Source organism: Aptenodytes patagonicus, chromosome 2 (genome assembly GCF_965638725.1).
Source record: "Aptenodytes patagonicus chromosome 2, bAptPat1.pri.cur, whole genome shotgun sequence".
NCBI lineage: Eukaryota > Metazoa > Chordata > Aves > Sphenisciformes > Spheniscidae > Aptenodytes > Aptenodytes patagonicus.
The window spans coordinates 125,586,616-125,610,807 of NC_134950.1; the positions used below are offsets into that span (position 1 = coordinate 125,586,616).

The following is a 24,192-nucleotide window of genomic DNA, read 5'->3' on the forward strand; positions in this document are numbered from 1 at the left end:
GCAGCATTCCTGTATTTAGTGGTCACTGTTTACTGGATGACACATCTCCACCAAAACTTTGCAGTTTTCTGCATCTGCATTCTGTCCACAACAAAATATTTCTGACCAATAACTGTGCATCTGTTATGACAAGTACTTGTAATTCAGTATATAGCTACCATTGTTTCAGCTATTTTATACCTGAAGGACCTTACTGAAACTTACTTTCATGAATGGTGACCTACAAGTTCCAACGCCTGATCTCTACTGAAACAACATATGAAAGGAATGTCCACAGTTTGGGTTGCAAAGCAACAGAAAGCCACTGAGAGAAACACATGGATAAAAAAAAAGGATCATTTTTTTTCCTATTTTGAAATACTACTTAAAGAGCAGTCTTTTCTGGGAAAAATAAAAATTAAACACAGCAGAAGTACAAACTGCTGGCATACATAAATTCCTAACACTGCCACGACCTTTCTGTATATCCAGAGGCTCTGCAAATGTTTATCCTTCTTTTGAAAGAGAGGCACACAAGGAAACGTCCTGTGTTGTTTTTCCTGAATTGAACGGACAAAACTCATCCATCAAATTTTTATGGAATTTAAAGTTGTTCATGTGTTACTCTAGCAAACATGTTACCTCTGTAAATTGAGGGAAAAGAGTTGACATGCTTGCTTGCTTCTTCTGGGACTTCTAGCAAGAGTTGAGTTGTAAAAATGATGGTGATTTGACCCGTTTTTTTCCAACTCTAAAGCGATACTTATGAGTGAAGAACAAGTAATGGGTAGGCCTCTTGGAGAAGATAAGACCACCAAGTCCCCCCCAAAAGGCATGTCTCTCCCCTAGCCGCACTTACTTTTCTTGGATGCAAGGTGCTTCCTTCAGGGCTGGGGCTGCCTAGGGAGCAAACGGCACTCGGCACAGAGCAGCAGCTCCCTGCCCCACAGCAACACCTCGCAGCAGTAACCGGCACAAAGGCAGACGGCGGCCGCTTCACCTCGCTTCACCGGGGTGGCCCTGCCTGCGGGGCTGGGACCTGCGCTGGAGACAGACCGAACGAAAGGCACTTGCTCCCCCACCCACGGCCTCCCTCTCCTCTCCCGCGGCGGCTGATAAAGACCTGAGAAGACGGCGGGAATGTCGGTACCGCCAGGCCTTCGCTGCGGGGAGGCCGGCGCGACGCCCTCAGAAGGAGCGGCTGGGGTGGAAGCGCTCGCGCACGGGACCCCCGGCGGCTGCCTCCGCGCGCCCCCGCCCCGGGCCCCGCCCCCCGACCTCCCAACATCCGGGTTCCTGTCAGCCGCCGCCACCGCCCGCTCCGTGTCTCAGGGAGGCGGCGGGGCAGGGAGGAGGCAGCGAAGATGGCGGCAGCGGTGGGCAGAGCCGGTTCCTTCGGCTCCTCTTCGTCCGGGCTCGGTTCGGCTGCCGGTTTTTCTTCTCCTTCGTCGGCCGCTACGGCCACGACCAACAACAACGTGGAGCTGCGGGCAGGCGGCGATGAGGACGATGGGCAGAACCTCTGGTAACCGCCCGCCCCGCCCCGCGGCCGGGGACCGGGGCGCGTGCTGACCGTTACCGCCCTCGCAGCGACTCCTTGCCCCGCGGGGGGGGAGGGGAGGGGAGGGCTGGCTAATCCCCCCTCCTGGTGTTCAGTCCCTCTCAGTCAGTGAGCTAAGGGGGGGGCTCCTCCCCTTGGCGGTGGCAACTCCTGCCCTGCCCCCCCGTCCCCCATGCCTTCCCCCCCAGGAGGTGGTGAGGGTGGGGGGCCGGAAGGAAGCGGGAGCCCCCTCCTAAGCGTTGTCGTCTCTCCGCGCCAGGTCCTGCATCCTCAGTGAGGTGTCCACACGCTCTCGCTCTAAGCTGCCTTCGGGGAAGAACGTCCTCCTGCTGGGTGAGAAGAGCATCCTGATCCCCTTCCCCTCCCTGCCGCACGCAGGCTTGCTCCTTAACCCTCTCTTGGGCGTTTGGAGCTTCTCTTGTTTAGTGCCCGAAGGGAGGGGAGGGGTGATGGTGGCAAGGTGCTGGCTTAACCCTCTCGCTTCTTCCCTTGCATGTTTTTGCTTCATTTTGGATATCCAACATCCAGAGATGCTTTAGATATCCCACTCATCGTAGGTACCCCGCCATAATACCCTTACTATCCTTCCCCCACCGTAGCTCCTTAGGTAGAGATGGCTTGGAAGGGTGGTTTTTATTGTCTTTTTCCCCCGATGACTGTTGACTTCGGGGTGCGTGCAGGTCCTTCAACCTTTTCTGAACCGCCGCCCCCCCCCCCCCCCCCCCCCCGTTCGTGCAACCAGTGCTGCTTGCTGGTCCTTATGGTGTGTCATATAAATACCGTATGGGCCACGGAAGCAATTTTTGTATCAATGACGGCTGCTCCCTGTTGGCTGGAGGGCGGGGTAGGCTGTATGGGCGTGTTGGTTGTGTCCTGCCCACATGCACCGAGCTTGTCAGCAGCAATATCATCAGCAAGTTGTGCAGCAGCAGCGGCATCGTTTACTGCTGCTGGCTTTCATTGTGTTCTGTTATCTCCACCCAGTGCATTAGTCCAACCTTGCGTTTGGCAAGGATTAGGAGTTACAGAATGGGACTTTGATAGGGCGATAATGAGAGATCCAGCTATTATTCAGTGTTGAGGGAAAGAAGAAAAATGATATGTCAAGCAAAATTAAAAACTTAATGAGGGAGGGGGAGAAATGGATGCTCTCAAATCTGTGTGTGTATGTGTATATATTATTGCTATTATCATTAGCAGGGGTTTTTTTTGTCTGAAAGATTATTAAATACTATTGCCAGTAGACAATTTAATGAATCCGAGGGGATGGATTTATTAATTAGTTGCTGCTTCTCTCCTTTGCCAACTTCCCTGTCCCCAGAAAGAACTGTGTGTTAGTATTTGGAAACATGGTTAAAACCCAGTGAAGATAGTCATGTGGACTCTATGCACACTATGATTCTATGTGCACACTATGATTCTATGTAGTCTTGTGGTTTGTACTCTCTTGAGGTTTTTCAGGTTAAGTTTTTTTCCTCCGTAATCCTAAAGCAATCACTGTCACCCTTCCTGTTCTGATAAGCTGAGTGGTGGCTTAAAACTGACTATGAAGGAGGAAACTGTGCAGGGATGATGGGATGGTCTAGTGAACCTGTTACAAGACTTACTACCCTTTAATTTGTTGCTTTTTATGTTATGTAATTAAGTAGGATATTGAGATAGAAAGTTCTATTGATACTAAAGAAAGGAAACATTTCGTAATGATTGACAGCTTTTTATGTGATATTTTGAAACTAAATTGGATGATTGTCCTTGCTGAAGTTGGAAGATTCTTCTTCAAGCTGTGATCCTTGTCAAGAAGCTTACACTCTTGTTTTTCCTCTCTCTTCATAGTAAGGCGATCCTTAGTACTCAATAACTGGAGACTGCTTCCTTCAGAACTAGAGAGGGCACCACAGAATGTTTCCAAATGCTCATTTAGTTTGTGATGTTTAATCTGTTGTACAGAAATTTTCTTTTTACCCATTTATGTAGAGGTTATAGAATGACTTAATGTAACACTTCTTTTTTTCCTTTTTTGACTGATGCATATTTTTTAAAAGATGTGCAGATTTGTAGAAGAAATTCTAGTTCTTTCTTAGGAATTGTGTTTTCTAGAAGGCCATGGTCCAAGGAAAAAAAGTTTGGCATGTATTTGGGAAAAAGAGCATCAGATCTGAGGACTGGCCAGTGAGGACCATGGCCGTGTTCTTTGTGAGAATACCTAATCCATGTATCACACTCTGCTGTTCACTTGCAAGTCATGATGCTGCTCCTGAAGCATACTGGCACAGGAAAAGAGGTCTTATGTATTCTGTATTGGACAGATTCAGTATGTGAAGTTCTGTCTCTTCAGGTTCTTGAGCTGTGTGTTTGCAATTTCTCAGTTATCTCACATTTCCTCTATATAAAGCATTGTTCCTTTAAATAGTTTTGTACTAGCTTTTGTTGTTAATACAGATCACTTCTTGCCATGACTTTTCAGTTTCATCATTCTTTGAATACTTTTAAGCAGGAGTTGTAAAGCTGACCAGGGTCTTGATGGTTTTCACTCATTTTGTGGTAGGCAAATATTTGCAGTATAAACAGTTATATTGGTCAAAACTTCCCAGCTGAAACATGATACATAGTGACAAATGAATGCTTATTTTCAATACAAACTGCATTAAAAAAAAAAAAATCCCCTAAGCCTCCAACCCATCCCCCGCCCCTCCCCAAAAAAACTCACAGAAAAAAAAAACAGAAAAACCCACCACTTAGTGTTCCTTTGTTTGCTAGGACAAGTTTTCTGATTTGCCTACAGCATTTATATTTTTCAAACACTGCATATACTTGAATGCCTAGTTGTTCTGGGAACCTGGCTATGTCTGGCATGCTAATTCTGCTATTTCAGTATTTATTTTTAGCTATCTTAACATCTCATTCTTAGGAACCTGGAAAGCAGTTCAAGACATCACAGAAATAACTAAAGGAAACTGGAATGCCAAATGATAATCTCTAGATATGGCACACAGTTTTGTGAAGTGAAGGTTAACATATAATACTGGTAATTCTTTGCTCAAAATCAGCCAAAAGAACTTCATTAGCTTATAGTTTTACTTCTCCAAAATTGTTTCACTTACAGATACTTTTTCAATAACTGTTTTTCTGTGAAGACTTTAAACTTTGGCACTGCATGTAGCATAAAAGCGTTTTTCTGTTCTTGTATGAACAAATAATAAAAATGCAAGCTTTCCTAAACTTTTCTGTAAGGCAAGTATGCTCTGATTCCTAGACAGTTCTGTCATAGTGACCATAGCTACCTCATTTAGCAAACTATACCAGCAGAAAACCTAAGATGTCCCTGCTTTCTTAAGGAAATTGGGTGCTCTCAGTGACACTTCTAGCTACTTTGTGCAGATAGCCAAAGGAGTGTGTTTTTGTTGTTGTTGCTGGGGGGTTTGTTCTTCTTTTTTTCTCCTGGACTGTCTCTTCTGCTCACTTGTGTAATAAAGGTAGCTGATCAGAGGAGATGCTTTTTGTTGAGTGTGGTGAGAAAACTGATGCTTGTAACTGGGAGCTCTCTTGTTCATTCCCTTCCTGATATAATTGTATCTGAACCAGTAAGTGGAATAGATGGAGCAGCTAAGAAGTCACCATCGCGGGTTACGGATGGAATCCATAGTGCTATAGAATGTGTGAAGGCTTGGATTCAGAGACCTGAACTAACCATTTATCCAATAAACTGCAGCATGCATTCAAGCAGTAATGTTTAAAGTCATTCCAGGATGCACAAGAAAACAGGCTCCCAGCTTGCAAGTGAACTGAATAGTTGCTTTCTATCTGGCTTTGTATTTCATACATTCCTCTGTCTCTGAAGCGTAGTAGATTCTTTGCCTGCAATTCTAATGATGTCAAACCATCCAGTGACACGTGTACACCTCACTCCAAGTGTCTGTATTGTATACTTATGCTTCTACTGAATCACTAGCATTTTGGTTTTCTTTATGCATTTTACCCCACTTGATGATAAAGGCTTTGAGTTTAGTGGGCAGTGAGTGTTCAACTGCCTTATGTCCACATTTTCTCTTTACCCCAGACATCTCACTTTTCAGGGCCAGGCCTGTTTGTTTGAGCCTTTGAGCTCTGCTCCTGTCCAGTGGCTGTCAGGATGCTTGGGAAGAAGTTTCCACAGTCTACAGCTAATTTATAGGTACACCTTTCTGTGTGTACATGTATTGGGAATGGCCATTATTGTAGAAAATGGTACATCTTGAAGAGCAGTTTTAGCTTGCTACTTTCTTTTAGTGGACCCATGGAATATAGTGAACTTCAAAATTCAGCTTTGATGCAGCAAATTGTCATAAGTATATAAAATCAATATAAAATCTGCTTATTTAAGTTTGTACTGAACACTATAAAATTACTTTTCCACTTTATTTTTTCCTATTCAAATAGCTGAAAGTTTTGCTGTGATCATTTTATCATTAGAGCTGATGAAATAATACTTGCTGATACTGTCCATATTGTTTATCTCAACTTCTGCAGTACTAGAGAATTAAGAAACGTTTAAGTCAGATAGCTTCTTTTCCTCCTCTTCTTGCAACTTCTTCACCTTCTACAGGCGATGAAAGCCTTCCAAACGTAGCCAAGTTTTGTTTCAATCAGCAGAGTTATATTTCTGAAGTGTCAATTGTTTTGATCGGGCATTGACCTAGATAAAATTCTAATTGCTTGTTTTGCAGCTATTTTTTTTTTTTAGAACTCAGTAGTAGTACTTCGTAGTGTCCTTCCTGCTATAATACCTTTCCAAAAAGCCAGAATTGCGTGGATGCTGTGTAGTAAAACTTACTTAGAACAGCATGGGAAGTTATGAAATTCTTGAATTGCATTTATTTTAATTTGTCTCTGCTTTGCCAGAGGTGCTGCTGATTACTGGGTCTATCTCTGAAATAGCTCCAAAGGTGAGGAACAGTGAAAGGAATTGTGCTTCTGTGTTCTCCAGGCAGGTTAGTGGCAGGAGTACTGATAATGATGTCCCTTTGATAGTAACATGGGATTATTCCATTTTGGTAGTGAACCTGGGTAAAATACACTAGAGGACTTACTGCTGAGTTAAAGGAGAAGGCTTCCATTAGAGATGTATGCTGTTCATATTCACTACAGAATTCTCTGCAATATTTGGCTTTCTCTGACTGTGGGTTTCTCCAAGCATAAGTAACACTGTGACTGCTGTACCTGTTTCCACAGTCAGGCTGTGTATTCTTGTGGTGCAGGACTTGACAAACAAAAGGCATGCTGGAACAGTTGCTTACAATCTGCTTTCTATCATGTTGTAATGCAGAAATGCAATTAAGGTGCTCCTCGGAAAAGTTATATAATTTTTCAGTGCCACAAAGATACCAAATGAATCATATGTGAGAGGAAAGACTTATCTGGTGGAGTAGAATAAACTTAGAGGAGGAGAAGTTTTTTGTCCAATGAGTTAATTATAATTTAGTGGCAAGTTATTTGAAGACTTGATATGACCTACTTATTGTGAACTTCCATGTTGTTTTGAGGGATTCTAGAGAAGGATCTCACCAGCGTAATTAATTTTGTTCTTCAGTTCTCTGAAAGCAAACTAAATTTGGCCTAGTTTGATTATTTTGGTCTTGTTCTGCAAAAGGCATTCTTCAATTACTATAGTATGTGTAAACAAGTCTCTCTCACTAACATGTGGCTGTGGAAAAGGTAGCTATTAGCTTGTGAGAACTGTTTTATCTTTAAAATAGCTACAGTACACGTGCTTGGTTCTAGTAGGAAGAAGACTGTTGAAGACTGTCTCCGCTCCACTGTATTAGGATTCAGATATTCCACATGGTGTGGAATAGAAATGGCTCTGTGATTCTGGGAAGGCATCTTTGCCCTGTTTGATAACTCAGATTTGGATCTGATGACTTTGTTCTATCATATTTGAGTGAGGTGGGTTTTTTTCTATTAATAAAAATTTTCAATATTTTATGTTAGAAATATTAGATGTTGTGAATTTTCTGCCCAGAAGCTGTCTTCGTTTTGTAAAAAGTATAAAGCTAGTTCACAAAAATACACCTTTTGGGGGGGCAGAAGGGATTAATTAAGACCATTGTCTCTAGTTTTGCTTGGCCTTGCTTCAACATATTTTTTAGAGATGAGTTGTATAATTCCCATATCAAGCTGAATTTTAATTGCTGGTTTTAAAAAGCAGACAAAAAAACCTCCATCAAGGAACCAGTAGGATTATAGATTACACACAGTTAAATGCATCCAGGGCTTTTCAAAGAGCTGTTGGAAAAAAATCAGAGCGCCGGATGGAATAGGGGCAGACCAACAATACTGATGACACAAAAGAAACATTCACCTCTTGCTTCTTTGCCTTTCCATATTTTAAGCACACTTGATGCTTTACAGTGGAGAAACAATTTAAATAAAAAGTCAAAACTCATGTCTGTCCTGGAGATTACACACTGGTTGCTTTTCCATGTACAGACTTATGTGAGGAGTAAGAAATACCTTGTTTTAAGACAAGTGAAAATCTACTTCTGTTTTCATTTTCTAAACTGAAAGAAATGTGGAAATAGCATGAGTAGTAAATATTCTTAATTTTAAAATGTTTAACTGAAAGTTTAGAGAAGGTCTGTAATAGAGAGCCTAAGTTCTCTGTAACGTGATAGTTTATGGTTGAACAGTTTAAGTGGCAGTTCAATAGATAAGTGCTTGCTTGCCTGCATTCACAGAAGGCGATTCATTCACCTCATTGCCCATCCTTCCCATCTACGGGTGACCGTTCTGCTAAATTCTGTATTGTAGCAGAACATTTAGTGATCCTCCATCTTCTGCTTCAGTAAACACACTCTTTGCCTGGAGTAGTGAGAAGGGAGGAGGCTGGGCAGGGTTTTGTATTACAGCTTCCTATATCTTTGAGGGCAGGAACAAGAAGGACCATCATCAAACTCTGTTTTGTAGACAGAGTAGCACCTTGGACAGAGAAGCTTTGACGAGCACAACCCCAAACTTGAGGAGCTCATCAGAGGAGTGAAGTGTAGCAGTGTGGGGATAAAAATGAAACAGCTTTTCTTTAGCTGAGTATAAGACACTCCATTTTGTTAACAAGGTGGTGAAATACTGCGTGTAAGCAGATTGGTTTGGCTTTGTTTCAACTGCTTCCTAGCCTGACTTTTCTGCAAAATTAAATCTGTTGTCCCTCTTTTACTTGTATTCAGCTTTGGTGTATAGCACTGCTTGCTAGAAGCATCACTTCTGTTTCCTCACTGTAGTATTAATGTGTAAGTGCAGTTTGATGTAATGGAGAATTTTAGTTCTTTAGGATTTTCTCTGGAAAAGGAGGACCTTTTATGTTACTTGCAAAAGAAGGATGCAAAATCTTAAATTTGCAACTGTCTACTTGATTTTTATTCTACCTTGCAATTCTATATCGAGAATTGTGTGTCAGAAATGTTTTGCTCTGTGAGCTTACGTACAGAAGTCAATTGTTAATTTGATTATCACACAGTTAGAAATAAAGAAGAGGCTAAAGGATTTTCTATCTCAAAATTTTGGAGGGAAGAGGATGATGATGACTCTTTGAAGGTGCATGAGGCTCTGTTTTATATATTGCTTCAGTAGCACTTGGAAAAAAAAAATCTGTTTCACAATATTAATATGCAATGATGTTTAAGTCTGAGGAATATGAATTTCCCTTTTGTCTGAAACAGGAGCATTACTTTTTCATATATTTTAGAGATATCCAGAGACAACAAAAAAGATAAATATGCTTAAATATCTTAGGGTTTGTAATTTCAAATGCTATATAGTGTGTGTATATATGTATTCTTATTGAGAATTTTTTTTTTTTAAAAAGCATATATACTTTTATATATGTGCCTGGTAGTACTTAATGCTAATTGCATTACTATGCTGTACACTATCCATCAAACCTAAAATAGCTAATAGACTTCAATTTCCTCACAAATATTTCCCCCCTCCTCTGATGGAGAGAAGCTCCTATGCATACTAAAGGCATTACAATAAAATGTTTGAGTTTTGAGAAGTCTTAAAAGGTAGCATTGCATGCACTTAGAATTAATTTGCTAATGAGATTTGTAATAACTATTCAGGAGTTTTAGATAAGCACTGGTTTAAGATTGATATTCTTGCTGAAGAATAACTACAAAGCAAAATTATACTGCTGCTCTTTCCCAGCATAACTTGATATATTCAAATTGTGTTGACTTTTCAGGTCTTATATTGAAGACTTTACATTGGAAAAAATAAATTAATAACAAGGATACAAATACATTTGCAGCTGTCACAACTTTAAAAGGTATATGCAACATACTAAAAATAGAAAGCAGAGGTAGATGGAACCTCAAGTCTTAGCAAGTTCTCTTGGCCAAGGCAGTCGTCTTTTCCTAACTCTTTATGATGAATTGTGTGGGCAAAAGGAGGAAGTTCTTATGTCTCATACGATGGTCCTGGTTTTACTTTCTGACAGCTTTTTCCATAATATTGACTCTAATTTGGCTTAAATCTATTGAGAACTCTGGGTCTCCTGTGGAATAGGGCACATTCAGCTAGGCAGCTATCTTGCACCCTTGCAAGTGAGTCATCCTATTTGTAGACTAGTTGCTTTATGCGTTGCTAACTTGTTTTGGACCACTTGTCAGTATCGCTTCTAACCCTTTTCTTCACAGATCTTTTGGTTTCTCTTATATTATCTGCAAACTATACTAGTCTCTTCATTTACCTGAGTAATGAAGGAAAGTAGTACCAATCTCTTCAAACTTCACTGATGCATCATTCTGGCTTTCTAGTCAATGATGAGCACTGCTCTCTGCATGCAGTAACTTGTATGATACAGTTATGTATGTCAGTGATCCACCTACCTGATCTTGGTGTTTTGAAATGGGTGGATATTTGCTAAGGAGAAGGGAGTAGAGAATCTTCTTCACAGAACAGATTTAAATTTAAGTAATTCCATGATGGAAGGCTGAAATGACTGCTGTGTGTGCATATGTGTCCAAAGGTACTAATTTTACATCAAATCAACTTGTCTTATGCTGTACTGATAAAATTTCTTTCTGTGTAGGGTCTGAAGATAGTTACTGGAAAACTTGAGGAGGGAAAATAAAATTCCAGCTCTTATTTTGCCATAAGATATTAACTTAACAGTATTGAACTTCAGTTTACTTCAGGCATTTGGAAATACAGGGGTGGGGAGGAAATCACACAACACACAGCTATGATAACTAAGGGGCTTGTGGGACATATATTTCAAGTTTGCCTATATTGTTTAGTATGAGCACTTTCAAACAATAAAGTTGCATTGATATTAGCATTTGTATAAGTATGTTTTAGTTTAGACTGCTTAAGTGCATCTTTTGTCACGTTTAGAACTTTTCATAACCACAGATGTTTCTGACTTAAGCTGCAGGCACTTTTGTTAAGAACTGGCAGATGTACTTTGCAAAAGATGCTAAACTTTCCCAATGCAAACAAATTGTAATCTTTATTGCCACCTGTGTGAAACAAACTAGTATGCAAGAGAACTTAGCTAGAGGTCAGCTGTTCTGAGAAACTAGGAAAGCTGTTAAGTGCAACCCCTCTTTAAAAGGAATAACAAATTTTGTTTCGTCTTGCCTTTTGATCCTTCTGCTGGCACAAATTAATTGAAGCTGCCTGTTCAAAAAGGTAAAATAGCCGAATGAATCATACAGCAATTGTTGGCAAAAGTAATAGCAGCTTCAGCAGCATAACATGTCAGTGCAGCAGCTCTCAATAAAGTCTCCCCAGTTATTTGTAGATGACAAATTTAAGAAGCTTGGATAAGTACTTGGGTGAGGGCAGAGGAGGAATTGTAATTCATCTCTGGTGACAAAGCTTGAACTCTTCACTTCTTGGGCAGAATTTTTATTTAAAAGAATATTCTCACAAGAAGAGGAAAAGCTTGGTGTATGAATAGAAAATAGCTGTGCTTTCTAATGTTTATTTAAAAATAGCTATAATTGTTTTCTTAGGTGCTACTTGATTTAATATAATTAAGGAACTAGCAAACAAACTCTTAAATGTTTTCTTAGGTGTGTCTTGATTTAATATAGTTGAACTAGCAAACAGACTCTTAAATGTTGAAAAAGTGAAACTGATGCAACGTCATTTTTCACTTAACTTCTCTATATTTAAACAGATCTTAAACTTCAGTTCTGGTCTGTGTCCCTCCCCGCCCGTTGTCGTCCCCCCCCAATTTATTTAAAAATAAATGGGCTACTTAAACAGTCTTACGCTTTCTGGTAGCTTCTAGAATATTAGTGAAATCTGAAAATAAAGCTGAACTCTAAATTGAAGACTTCATGTGGTAATCTTGGGAATGGTACGTTGAGTAAATTCAAAATCAGTCTATCAAAGTATGATTTTTCTGCTCTTTCCTGTAGTTATATCTGTAGTCTTTTTAATGTAGCCATAATGTTGTCTATAAGATCATGGTCCATTCCCTTTAAAGGGAACATTTAGCAGTGAAAATTACTGTCATTGAACTCTTCTCTTTATTATGTAGTTAAAAGCAAGTGTTTATACTCTCCCTGTATAGGAGAGACTTGGAAAAAAAATGTTCTGTTTGGCATAAAACCAATAAGGTACTTCTTAGGAACCTGGTTTTAATCTTAATTTTATAACCTGTGAGTGAGTTCCAAGAATTTTGTAATGCCTAACTGTTATGTGCCCATCATACTGCCAAATTAGAGTAGCAGAACCCCGCTTCGTGTCCAAATGCAGCTTGGTTACTCTTTCAAACTGGAAAAACTGCACATGGAGTTTTCCAGCTCTGGGACATATGGTTAGAAATAGAAGTTTTTCAAGAAGAGTCTCTGGCAATAGTTGAGGTGTTTACACTGTGCTTATGCTGTTAAGGTTATCCGAGCTCCCTTTGGAGGGGAGAGAATAGGAGTGAATGGATCTGGATTGCAGTCTTGTGCTGTGTGTGTACCCGAATACATGTCTTGTAAGGCAGCGGGCTTACTGTTTGTCACCTCTTTTTAAGGTTTCTTTAGACCTGTAACAGAGAAAAGATTCAAAGAAACCAACCAACTCATAAAAGCTAAGGAAACAGATCTGCCTTACTGAGCCTGGTGTTGTGTGCTGTTTGATATGAGAGAGTTCTATATAGTATTCTGATTGTAAGATGAGCTTACCTTGACTTTACTCATGGTCACTCTTTCTTTTTAGAAAGACTTTGTTAACACTTTGGTTGCAGTTGAAAGAGTGAAATTGTTTGAGGTGTTTAACTACTCCTTAAGGTATCTTTTTAAAGATACATATAAGAGCCTATTTCAGATAGGATAGTTAGTGGCATAATTGCATTTATCAATAGTTAGAAATAAGATTTGAAGCTGAGGCATGTACTTTGAACAGATGGATGAGTTGGGCAAAGCCCGCTATATTTCAAAACATTAATGAGCTCAGTCAGTCTGTTAGTATATGGTTTCCTTCCTGCCCCAGGTGGTTTTTAATATGTAACTGTGATTAAAGATTGAGTGGCATCTAACTTCTGTCTCTCCAGGTGAAGATGGAGCAGGTAAAACTAGCTTAATAGGAAAAATTCAAGGAATAGAGGAATACAAAAAAGGAAGAGGAATGGAGTATTTGTATTTAAATGTGCATGATGAAGATCGAGATGGTAAGTTTGTATTTCTAATAATATCATAAACCAATTTGAAAGCAGTGGTTCAGCAGTGTGGTATTTGGAATGACAGTGGGATGTTTTTCTTTCTTTATAATTTGCAGGAGTCCAGCTTAGGCCGTGAGTGATTTGTATCATGACGAAGTTTCTCAGTGTAATTCCTTTAGTAGATACCATGAATGACCACTTAAGTGGTAGAGGAGGAGAGGAACCAGTCAAAAGAAAAGGCTGAAAAGACCAGGGAAGCAGTCTTAGCTGCAGCATTCTGAATGGATGGTAGGCAAAAGCGCATTCCTCAGGCTTAGAGGAAAAGGTGCCTAGGCTCTTACCTTGCATCTCAATTATTGTAGCAAGTATTTATCTTTTTGAACATACAAAGAAACCTTTGTCTTGGTGGTATCAGAATCTGCAAGACTATGTATCATGTATGGATGGGTAGGAAAATGTGCACAATGTTAAAGGAGATTTTAAAAACAACCAACCAACAAGAAAAAAAAAACAAACCACCAACCCAAAAATTTGAAGGAAGGAGAAAGTAAAGTAGTTGTTTCAGCTGGCTTTCAGTTGGCTTTATGGCTAGAAGGTAAAAAAGATGTTTAAGATCCAGACCCCAAATACCTGCAGTTATGGAATGGATAATTGATGCTTATTATATGGGGGAACAAGGGGAGGAGTATGACCAGGCACTGTAGAGGTGCAATGAATTATCTAGAGGCAATACTAGAGGGAGTGCGGTGTGAAGAAGGACATACTGGGAGCTGTGGGAAAAAATTGGATCTCTTGTCCATGCTGTAAGAACAAATATAGATAGAAGGAGAACCAGAAGAAGTTGGCCCCTTTTTTTTTCTGAAATCATCTGCTTTCCTGACTTCCATGTCTGGCTATCGGTCTGAAAGATGACTTGATCAAGGTTAAGAGGATTGGGAGTTTGGTCTAAATGTCTTCCTCAGAACTTCTGTAACGAGTAATAAAAACTTACCTGAAGGCAAAATGTAATTATATTAAGCTATATAATTTTGAATCACCAGCTCTTCATTTACCGCAGAAGTCTCTCTGAATATTGGAGTATGGTGTTTGGGGGGTGAGGGAGGGGGAAGCAGGGGGATGGTCTATTTGTCTGGTAATTGTCCTTTTGCAAATCCGAAGGATAACTTTCTTGCCTGCTAACTCCCATCTAAATCATTAAAAACTTGCAGTTCTGCTCCAGTTTTCTGAAGGGCCAAGGTACATTCTGTTCTTTAAAAGTTATATAGGCATATCACATTGGAGTTTTGAAGGGGAGATGGCAGTCCTTGAGAGCTGAGCAGACCAAGGGCTGAGAAGGGATGTTTGAATTCACCCAATTCCCCCCTTCTAAGTTGCATCTTGAAGAAAATGTTTTCCCTTTCTAAAATGGTGAACGTTAATTTTGGAAATGTTGAGTGCTATCTCTGGATTCGCACTTTCAGGTAATGTATTTAAGATCTCAGTTATCAGCCAGTAAGCATCAGGGTTTGGAAGAGGAGGGGAGTCTCCACAAGCTGCAGTTTGCTGTGTTATGTATGTTCAGTTGACTGATAAAACTTTTCATCTGCTTTCTTTGTTGTATTTTACATGTCTAAAGAAGATTTAATAGCCATTACATAGTGGACTGTTTCAAGTAAGTCTCAAAATGTTTTTCCTTTTTTTTGTAGATCAAACAAGATGTAATGTATGGATTTTGGATGGTGACCTGTATCACAAAGGTCTTCTTAAATTTGCGATGGAGGCAAGCTCTCTAAAGGACACTCTAATTATGTTGGTAGTAGACATGTCTAGGCCTTGGACTGCACTGGATTCTTTACAAAAATGGGCAAGTGTTGTAAGAGAACATATTGACAAGTTAAAAATTCCTCCCGAAGAAATGAAAGAAATGGAACAAAAGTGTGAGTATTCTGCAAATACATAGGAATCCATTTAAATCAAATATGCTTAATGCTTTCTGCAGCATTTAATCTCTCCATTGCAGTCTTTTTCATTCTTTGGAAATGTTACTTAAAATTAGGAGTTATCAAGCAAGTCAAGCTTCAGATAAGTCTCAGGTAGCTACATGAACAATACTAGTATTTCTTTCTAACAGAGGTACCTTAATCTGGGGGGGGGAGAAGCTTTCAGAATGAACACAGCTGGGTTCAATTTACAATCTTGCTGCTTACAGATTTTTCTAGATAAGTTTCTCCAAGCAAAAAAACTTCTTAGCTTTCATTTTTTAATTTTATTTATTTATTTTAAAGGCAAATCACTGCATCAGCTTCTTAACTGTTCCTGTAATTAGTCAGTCTAGAGAATTTGGGACCTGTTCCCGGCCTACCAAAAGTGTAAATGTTGAAAGGATTCATGAGAGCATAGTAATGTCTGGGCCCTTTCTACTTGAAGAGTTTTATCATAGTTATTATTGACACTAATACAGCTATATGTTTGTTTTGGCATGGATATGATATAGCTCTGTCAGTGTCTTGTCTTTTTAGTTTTAAACATGCAGAACAAAGATTTTGCAGTATTCCTTAAATTATCTGGCTGAACTCACTAACATCACAGCTCCCTATTACTTTTGGAGAGCCACTGTATTTCCCTTGGGGTACTTTCCCGTTCATCTCTCGGTGAATTAGTAGAAGGAAGAGCATTTGAGAAAGCTGTGTGTTAAGATCAAAGAGCATGATTAAACTTTGTTTATAAGTCTGAAGTTGCTCTCTGGAACTGGTATGTTCTTAAGCAACTGGCTGCCAGATTGCTGAATAGCTCTTTCACACACCCCCACCCACCCACCCACCCCAAACAGTTTCAGAGTAGGATTTTACCGGATGAAAGTAGTAACGACACAGTATCTCTGTTATCAAAAATGTGTAGGCTGATAGTTTTGCTTCTTTACTGACTGAGTGAACCGAAATTTTCTGGATTTTGTAGAGTTTCGCTATTAAGCGAAGTGACTCAAGAAAAGCAGTTCCTCATTAAAAGTTTTGTCTGCTCTCTTGTTCTTTTATCATCTGGTCTAATTCTTACAGATATTAGTGGTCTGCGTGTTCGGTATAATAGAAGCCCTGGACACAATCCAGATATGACTGGAAGCTGGTTTTGTTTTGAACCTCCTGTGATGTGGCTTCATGTATTGCTAGGCGGGCAGCAGCTTGAGACTGCCAAAAGGAGGAGGGAGGAGTCTTGCTTGCCTGACTTTTGGCTACAGGGTCCTACTTTATTCTTGTGTTAGGCTCAGTGCTCCTAAGAGGCTCCTGCAAGCTGATTTAACTTGCTAAGAGGACTAAAATCTACTGAGGGGTTGTGTGTGTAGTTTTCTGGAGGTGTGCTGCTGTGTTTGTCTTCCAGTTCTAGCAACTTAACTCCACACAGAGAACAGACCCTGTGAGGACTAAAACTGGTATGGAAAGGCGTTAGGGGATACAGAGCAGCTGTGTGTGAAGGGTTGGAATAGCTCTTCTGTTACTGAATTCAGCTGTGTCTAACGAAGCCTTGCGGCCTGGTCATTTTACTTGTGTCTCTAAGGAAGACCTGAGATTGTATTCCACAGTCTCTGAGCTGTGATATACTACATCAGTCCTCCTTTTTACTGTTTTCTGTACTTGTATAAATGTTAGTATGTCATGATCATACAACGGGAATTTTAGGAATCTGCTGAAGGACTTCTAGCACTGGAGTAGTGTGATTTTTTTTTTTTTTTTAATTTATTTTTTTTTATTTTAGCATGCAATTATCCCAGAACAGACAGGATGCTGTGTAGGAAAGATTCCCTTGGGTGGCTGGCATATCTTGGTGAGAACTCTGGGTTTAAAACATGGTCAATTTGGGAGGCTCTCAGAAGCTCTCAGACCAGACAGAAGTAGCAGCATTCCCTGAATAAGAGCCCAAGTTGACTGTTCAAGTAGAGATGATAATCTGTGCACGCACTTTTTGTTGCTGCAAACTCCAAGATCTGTAGAAAAGTTGAATAATCTTGGCCTAATAAATCTTTTTCTCTAGGGTGTTGAAATAAGTCTTGCTTTGTTAATTCAACTCTTGCTTTTCTAGGTATGAACTCGGAGGGCTTCAATCAGTTTAGCGAAGGTAGTGGTGGATTAACATAAATAAGGACAAAGCAGTGAGAATGTACTGGAGTAGTTAGCTGCTCGTGTGCATGATGCAGTTGAATTGTCTTCCTGTTTGATTTTTTTTTTTTTTTTTGGGCTGAATCAGGATTGCTACCCATGGAAAAGTAATCAGTGGTGGCGTTTGGTAGAATCCTGTTTCTGGTGTGTGAAACAGGACATGTGATGTGAAAAGTACAGACATTTTATGCCTAATGTTGCATCCCTGACTGCAGGAATAGTAAGTGATTGTGTAATCAGAGGCTTGGGTGTATGCATCAGAACCTGACAAGAGAGTTACCCTTGTAACTTTATCTTTTTTCTAATTCTTGTTATATTCTGACTTACCCTCCTTGCTAAATTTTAAAGTAGTATCTGCTCTATTGTAAAATCATACCAAATATTTAATATGCTGTTAACTAATTATAAAGCTAGTTAATAACTAATGTTTGTGTATTCTATTCTTTTTGCTTAATACTACTGTAGATTCACTGTACGGAGAGAGACAAGTGTGGACAAAGGTTTTTTAGGTAAAACCTGGTATACGGTAGCAGCTAAGCAATATGTCTAAGGCTTAATTCTGTTTATTCTAGCAAACTGTTCCATTAACTTTGCCAAGAAGAATGCAAGGAAACTTACGTCCTTTAGGACATGTATCAAGCAATAATAGTTAATAGTAACTGTCTAGTGGCTCCACAATGATAAAATAAAAATCGGTTAATGCTGTCCCTATGGACAGTTTCATCTGATCGTGTTCTGGCTGCTGATAAAGCAGATCTCAAACTTACTAGTTCTCTCTTGTGTTGCACAGAGCAAACAAATAGTCAGCACTTGGTGCATGCTCAATTTTTTCAACATAAAGAAGCAGAAGTACTATACAGTCAACGGTGATAGAGATCAATGGCAGTGGTGGTGTTGAAATAATAAAGTAGCTGATCTTTTAATATAACTTTTTTTACTTTCAGTGGTAAGAGACTTCCAGGAATATATAGAACCAGGCGAGGATTTTCCAGCTTCTCCACAGAGAAGAAATACTTCATTACAGGAAGACAAAGATGACAGTGTGATTTTACCCCTGGGTGCAGATACACTAACATGTAACTTAGGCATTCCAGTAGTAGTAGTTTGTACAAAGGTTTGTTTCACATTTTAGGTTTTTTGTATATTTTATTTAAGCAACTCTGTCAATTGTGGATTCAGGGTGGGAAGCACGTGGTTCTTAAGTCATTCTGAATACCTTGGATAAGAATTCTTTAAAAATCTGTAATGATGAAGGTTGGTTATTTTCTGGAAGCCCTGATTGCATGTAATTTGGGAGTAGTTTTTCCTTTAGTTATACCAGCTTTCAAGGAATTGAGGAATACCTCAGACCTGGTTTTGTTCATAGAAGTGAGCTAGTCAGCAACTAGAATTCCCCTTCATCTCCACAGTCGTCCTTATTCTGCAAATAGTGTTTTGGTAGGGTTTGGGGGTTTTTTAATATTTCTGATCTTTTTATGAAGATGAATGTATTTGAGGGTTCTAGTTAGTAAAGTGCTGCTCTATTAATTTTCCTCAGTTCTTAGGGTGTTTCTGTGATCTGTTTTGGTTTCTGTTAGGTAGGTAACCATATTCTTAGTCTAAAGAAAAAATGGTGTGGTTCTCTTGTGGTTTTTTTTGGTTTTTGCTTTTTGGTTGTTTTTTTTTTCCCCCTGGCTCTTCAGTTCTCATTGGCATTAAGCATACTGCATCCGCAGCCTCTGCTGGCCCACAGTGAAAGAATAAACCTTTTGATGCATATGCTGTTCCTTCACTGGAAGGCTAACCCTCTCATTTGAAAAGCACCTTTATTCTCACCTGCTAGCTCTCTGTTATTCTTCTCCCCTCGCCCCCCTCCCCTTTTTTTTTCCTGCTTCCACATTTCTTGCTTTTGCCTCCCTTTGCAAAGGGCTAGTTAGAAACTGGATAAAAACCACTATGTCCTGTAATACCACAGCATGGGGGGGGGGGGAAATTGTGCAGAAAATAGTGGTGTCATTCAGTGGGGTGAGTCTTTGAAAGAGAGTTTGAGTTACTGCATTGGAGGGGGGGAGGGGGAGTGAATGAAAAACGGCAATCAGTTTAACTCCCAAGTTAATGCTGACCACAGTACATGCACATCAATTTATATATTAAAAAAAAAAAAAAAAAAAGTTCGATTATGCTTCTAAACTATCTCGGCAGGTTTTTGTTTTTCTCTGCACCACCCACCCCACTCCATCCCCCTTGCCCAGTTGTGAACTGGACGTGTAGCAGCACTGCTATTTCAACAGATAACTGAAAGTGGCATATTAATTTTGTGTTTATCTTGACAGTGTGATGCCATCAGCGTTCTGGAAAAAGAGCATGACTACAGAGATGAACACTTCGACTTCATTCAGTCACATATCAGACGGTTTTGCTTACAATGTATCCTTTAACACATCATAAAGATGATAATGACTCAATTAAGTCTTTGCATTAATTATGATCACCTTAAAAGAATATTTGCATCTGTACCAAAGTAGTAGGTAACTCCTCTACTGTAGCTGGCAGTCTGCTTCAGCTACCCCCTAAGACAATATTGAGTTAAACTTTTGTTTTCTTTTTTCTTTTTTCTTTTTTTTTTTTTTTTATTACAGAGCTGCAAGAGTCTAGCATGTCCCCTTACCATGAATTTCTTTACTTGCCTTCATTTCTATATTTAGGAGTCAGTTTGCAAATCAGCGCATCTTAGCTGACAAGATCCCTAAAATAGTAACAACAAGATAATTCATTTAAGTATGATCTCGCTTCAGATGCACGTAAGGCATGTTATTCTTTTTGACCCAAATATGCAGTCTCTTCAGTGTTCAGTAATTCCACAGGATGAGGTGATGAGGGAAGGAAAGAAGTGTGAATTGCTGTAGAACAGATCCACTGGCTTCTCTTGTTGGTACAGAGACAATGCACATAAGCTGTCGCCGTGCTATTATTATTTTTAAACTTCATTTTTTTAAAAGAAATGTATAAAATAACGTTTAGTGTTGTTTAGTCAGCTAGACGTGCTGAGATCTAGATTTCAGATGCCAGTAATATGTCTATGTTGTGTCATCATCATTTATGCTGTAGTAAAGGGAAGGTTAAACGCTATTGGAGAGACAGCAGTTAACAGATGGAAAAATTAGTTCAAGAACCTGAGACCTCAGTTGAGTACCAAGATGGCACTTCCTTCAAAAGGCTTCCAAAACCTAATTTTTCAAAATGGAATTACGGGTAATTGTAGCAAGCCTTGTGAGTGAAGGAAGAATACGAAGAATACTCTGTGATTGTATATGCCATGTACAACTTGGAATTCTGTTCTAAACTTCACTGAATGGGAATCGGATCCCATTATATAACTTTCTTCTAGAAATTGAATTGCATGCATGTAGAAATAAATGAGGGGGATTGGCATTTTTTATAATCCCAAAGTAAAAATTACTCAAAACTTCCCTGGCTGTTTTTATTAATCCTGTGCATAAGCTGTGTTAATTTGATACTGAACCATGCTGGAATACTAAGCACTCTATTGGTCTTTTATTAACTGATATACAGCACAACTCATTTGCCTTCATTTTGTTCAAAAGCAGATCACTGTATAATGTAAGAACTGCTCCCCTAATTTAAAAACCCAGGTGGGGAAGTGAAAGATCTCTGGCATTTTTGAAGCTACTAGTGTTAGTGCTGTAGTGTCTGGGTTGCAGGATGTGATAATGACGAGATACAAGGATATGGCATGAACATTTTTGTTCACTAAAAGCAGAAGACAGTTTTGAAGGCATCGTAGTGAAACCATTGGTATTGTGGGCTTTGAAAGTGAGAAGAGCCTGTACTTTACTCTAAAAACAATGGCTGAGTTGGCATAAAACAAATGCAGAAAGATTTAAATTGCTAAATAGCTTATTTCAAAAATTAAGTGTTGGAAGTTGTTTGACCTGTTTAACTTTGTATTCCCCCTCTAAATGCTACAAAGTAGATAACCTTTAAAGTAACAAAAAAGGATCACTTTAGTATCTCTTACTAACCAGTAAACTGAGTTTTCTTTAACAAGTTTATTCAGATGGGGCAGCACTTATTTACACTTCAGTAAAGGAGAACAAAAACATTGATTTAGTGTATAAATATATAGTCCAGAAGTTGTATGGATTTCCTTTCAACGTTCCAGCTGTTGTTGTGGAAAAAGATGCAGTATTTATGTAAGTTATCTGCATTATTATGTCTATATGACTACAAAATGTATTTGTGCAAGACTAAAACAGCATTTAGAGCCTTTTTTGTTTATGCTTTTTAAAGTTCCATTTAACATTCTCATGAGTTGGAGTTTGGTGAGTGCCAGTGGATTGAGATTACAAATACTTGCCCCAAAGAGAAATGTTAAACCCAGAGATTTTGCTGCTCTTTGTTATGGTGAACCAATCTCTAACTAGTTGTACTAGTCAATAACGAGCTTGCACAGCAGAATGGGAGCTACGACAACTTTCCTGGCTTTCAGTTCTGTGCAGTTCAGGATTGCACACAAGAATAACCCCAAGTAACAACAGAATCTAAACCCAAATAATCCTTTATCTAGTCCTGCAGGTTGGGATAATGACAAGAAGATAGGAATATTGCACGAGAACTTTCAGACACTAAAAGCAGAAGACAGTTTTGAAGATATCATAACAAAACCACCGGTCAGAAAGGTAAACTGAGATCTTTTGGCATTCAACTTCTTATCTACTTACTTACCTGTCAGTTTTTTGACTGTTTCTCTTTCTTTGAGACTTTGCTTCCAGTTTATCATGGGTGTGATAAACCATGTGGATTTTTTTCTTATTTTGTCTTTTTATTTTGTTCTTAAAGCTCTTCTTTAGTTATCAAAAAATCATTATGTGTTTTTGTTCTGTATAGCTCTTCTCCAGATTACGCTGGGGTTTTTTTCTGCTGCTGTTACATTGTTCAAGACTACAAATAGATTTGTTTTGCTTTTAATACATATTTGGTATTGAAAAGTCTAAGCGTCCTTTAACTGTTGGTCAGGATGAGTTAGTATTTTTTAAGAACACTCCATTTTGCTCAGGGTTGCTCGTAACTTCATAATGCTTTCTGTTTCTGTTGAAGTATTTAAAATAAGAAAGCTTGAGACAGTGTAAAATGAAAAATAAACATGTGAAAATGGGTTCTACATACATTCAGTATATTTTCTTTCTCATACTATTTAACAAAAGGCTTTGATAGAACTACCTGAAAAAACATGTGGGACTATTGAACAAAATACCAGCAGCAGTGGGCCCCATGCGTACAGAAGTTACTGAAGGCAAATATTTCTGTGGCTTTTTCTAGCAAAGCTAAGAATTTGGGACTGATCATATTTCCAAGTGTGAATTATTTTAGCTAAGAAAACTAATACTATGTCCTTTCTTCAATCTTCGGGGGGGGGGGGGGGGGGGGGAGGAGACATATATAGTAGTATGTTAAATCATAAGTGTCCAAAGAAAATATAACTTATTTTGCATGCTTATAAACTTCAGGCCTGGATTATAAACTTTGATATTGATATTTGCCATGCTTGTTTTGGCAAAGTTTGCGGTGAGCTTTGGAGGGAGAGGGCTTGCAATTTGATGCATAGACCTGGGATCCAAATGTCTCTGTACAGTCCATACACAAGTCTGACGCAATGCAGGTGCAGAGTCACTTTTGCCATACTTACCTATTAAAATAATACCAAGGTTGGGCCTCGATAAGTTAACAGAGATGTGAGCATGCTGCAGAGTGTGTACATCTGTGAACATTTCTTACAGATCCTGAGATCTATTTCACTTCTAATTAATTTAACTTAAATGGATTCATGAGGTAGCAGTCTTAAATATAGAAAATGTAGTCTGCAGTCAACATAGTACTTTACACATTTACTTCATTGTTGAATGCCTTGGTTGTATTCACGGGGAAGTATAAAAGGAAATATATGTCTTTCTTCCAGTCAAAATCATGTTAATGTTTTTGTATTGCAGTTTGTTCATGAAAAGGAAATTGTAGCAGAAGATGACCAAGTATTTCTTATGAAGCAGCAGGTAATTTTCTGTCTATAAAACAAGCACCCAGTGTTTCATTTAACAACATTCTCGATATTAATTTGGGTTTGTATTCTTAGTTACTGTAATATCTAACACTACATGGGTTTGTTTTTTGCAGTCACAGTTGGCGAAACAACCACCTACTGCTGCAGGAAGGCCAGTGGTTAGTAATAAAAATTCTAAATATCATCACATGAAAATTATTCACTTTCATATATTTAGAGGGTTCCTTGTTTCAATTGCACTATCAAATATTCTTTGATCTTTTTTTTTTTTTAAACTACATAGTGTTTAAAGTCTACATCATACGCTGCTCTAAAATTATGACACTTCTTCACAGCTAGTCACGACAACCTGTATTGACAGCAAGGGCTAAATGTCATGGCTTTACTTTGCATATGTTAGAATGCATTTGAGCGGTTAGTTGACTCCCCTTTCTGTCCCAAGAGTGTGCCAGGCAGGAAACTATGTTGGCTGAATTGCCTTGGTGAGTTTTATATCCTAAATTTGGCACTATCTCTCTAGGAATATTAAGACTCTGGCATAAAATTAAGGTGAAATGAAAACTATGACATCATCTACATTTAAAATACAAATAAAATAACTAAAAGGTAACACAGCTTGAATGGGGAGCACATGATCTTATAAAGGTAGCTTTACCTTTTTAGATGAACTGCAATTTTGCAGAAACATGACTTGTTATCGTCGAAGTAATAAATAATGCTTTTTCTCCTGGGCTGCATTTAGTCCTTTCCACAGTATTGTGGTATGTGGTGTCTTCCCAAGAAATTTGGTGTAGTTTCTCTATTATCTAATCAGTGCAGTTTTCACTACGGCCAG

General features: G+C 39.0%; 1 protein-coding gene across 2 annotated transcripts in view; it reads left to right on the top strand.

Annotated features, from left to right (window-relative positions):
• Positions 1 to 1,277: 1,277 nt before the first annotated feature.
• DYNC1LI1 (dynein cytoplasmic 1 light intermediate chain 1) overlaps positions 1,278 to 24,192 on the top strand; it is a 28,342-nt gene continuing 5,427 nt past the window's right edge. The window contains exons 1-10 of one of the 2 annotated variants that reach the window (XM_076331120.1): positions 1,278 to 1,504; positions 1,800 to 1,873; positions 13,068 to 13,184; positions 14,861 to 15,091; positions 18,247 to 18,416; positions 19,615 to 19,708; positions 21,360 to 21,495; positions 21,870 to 21,981; positions 23,290 to 23,349; positions 23,471 to 23,515. In XM_076331120.1, the coding sequence (XP_076187235.1) occupies positions 1,344 to 1,504; positions 1,800 to 1,873; positions 13,068 to 13,184; positions 14,861 to 15,091; positions 18,247 to 18,416; positions 19,615 to 19,708; positions 21,360 to 21,495; positions 21,870 to 21,981; positions 23,290 to 23,349; positions 23,471 to 23,515 (1,200 nt within the window). In that variant the 5' untranslated portion in view covers positions 1,278 to 1,343. The remainder of the gene's footprint in view (positions 1,505 to 1,799; positions 1,874 to 13,067; positions 13,185 to 14,860; positions 15,092 to 18,246; positions 18,417 to 19,614; positions 19,709 to 21,359; positions 21,496 to 21,869; positions 21,982 to 23,289; positions 23,350 to 23,470; positions 23,516 to 24,192) is intronic. The other variant, XM_076331121.1, reaches the window with a different exon arrangement.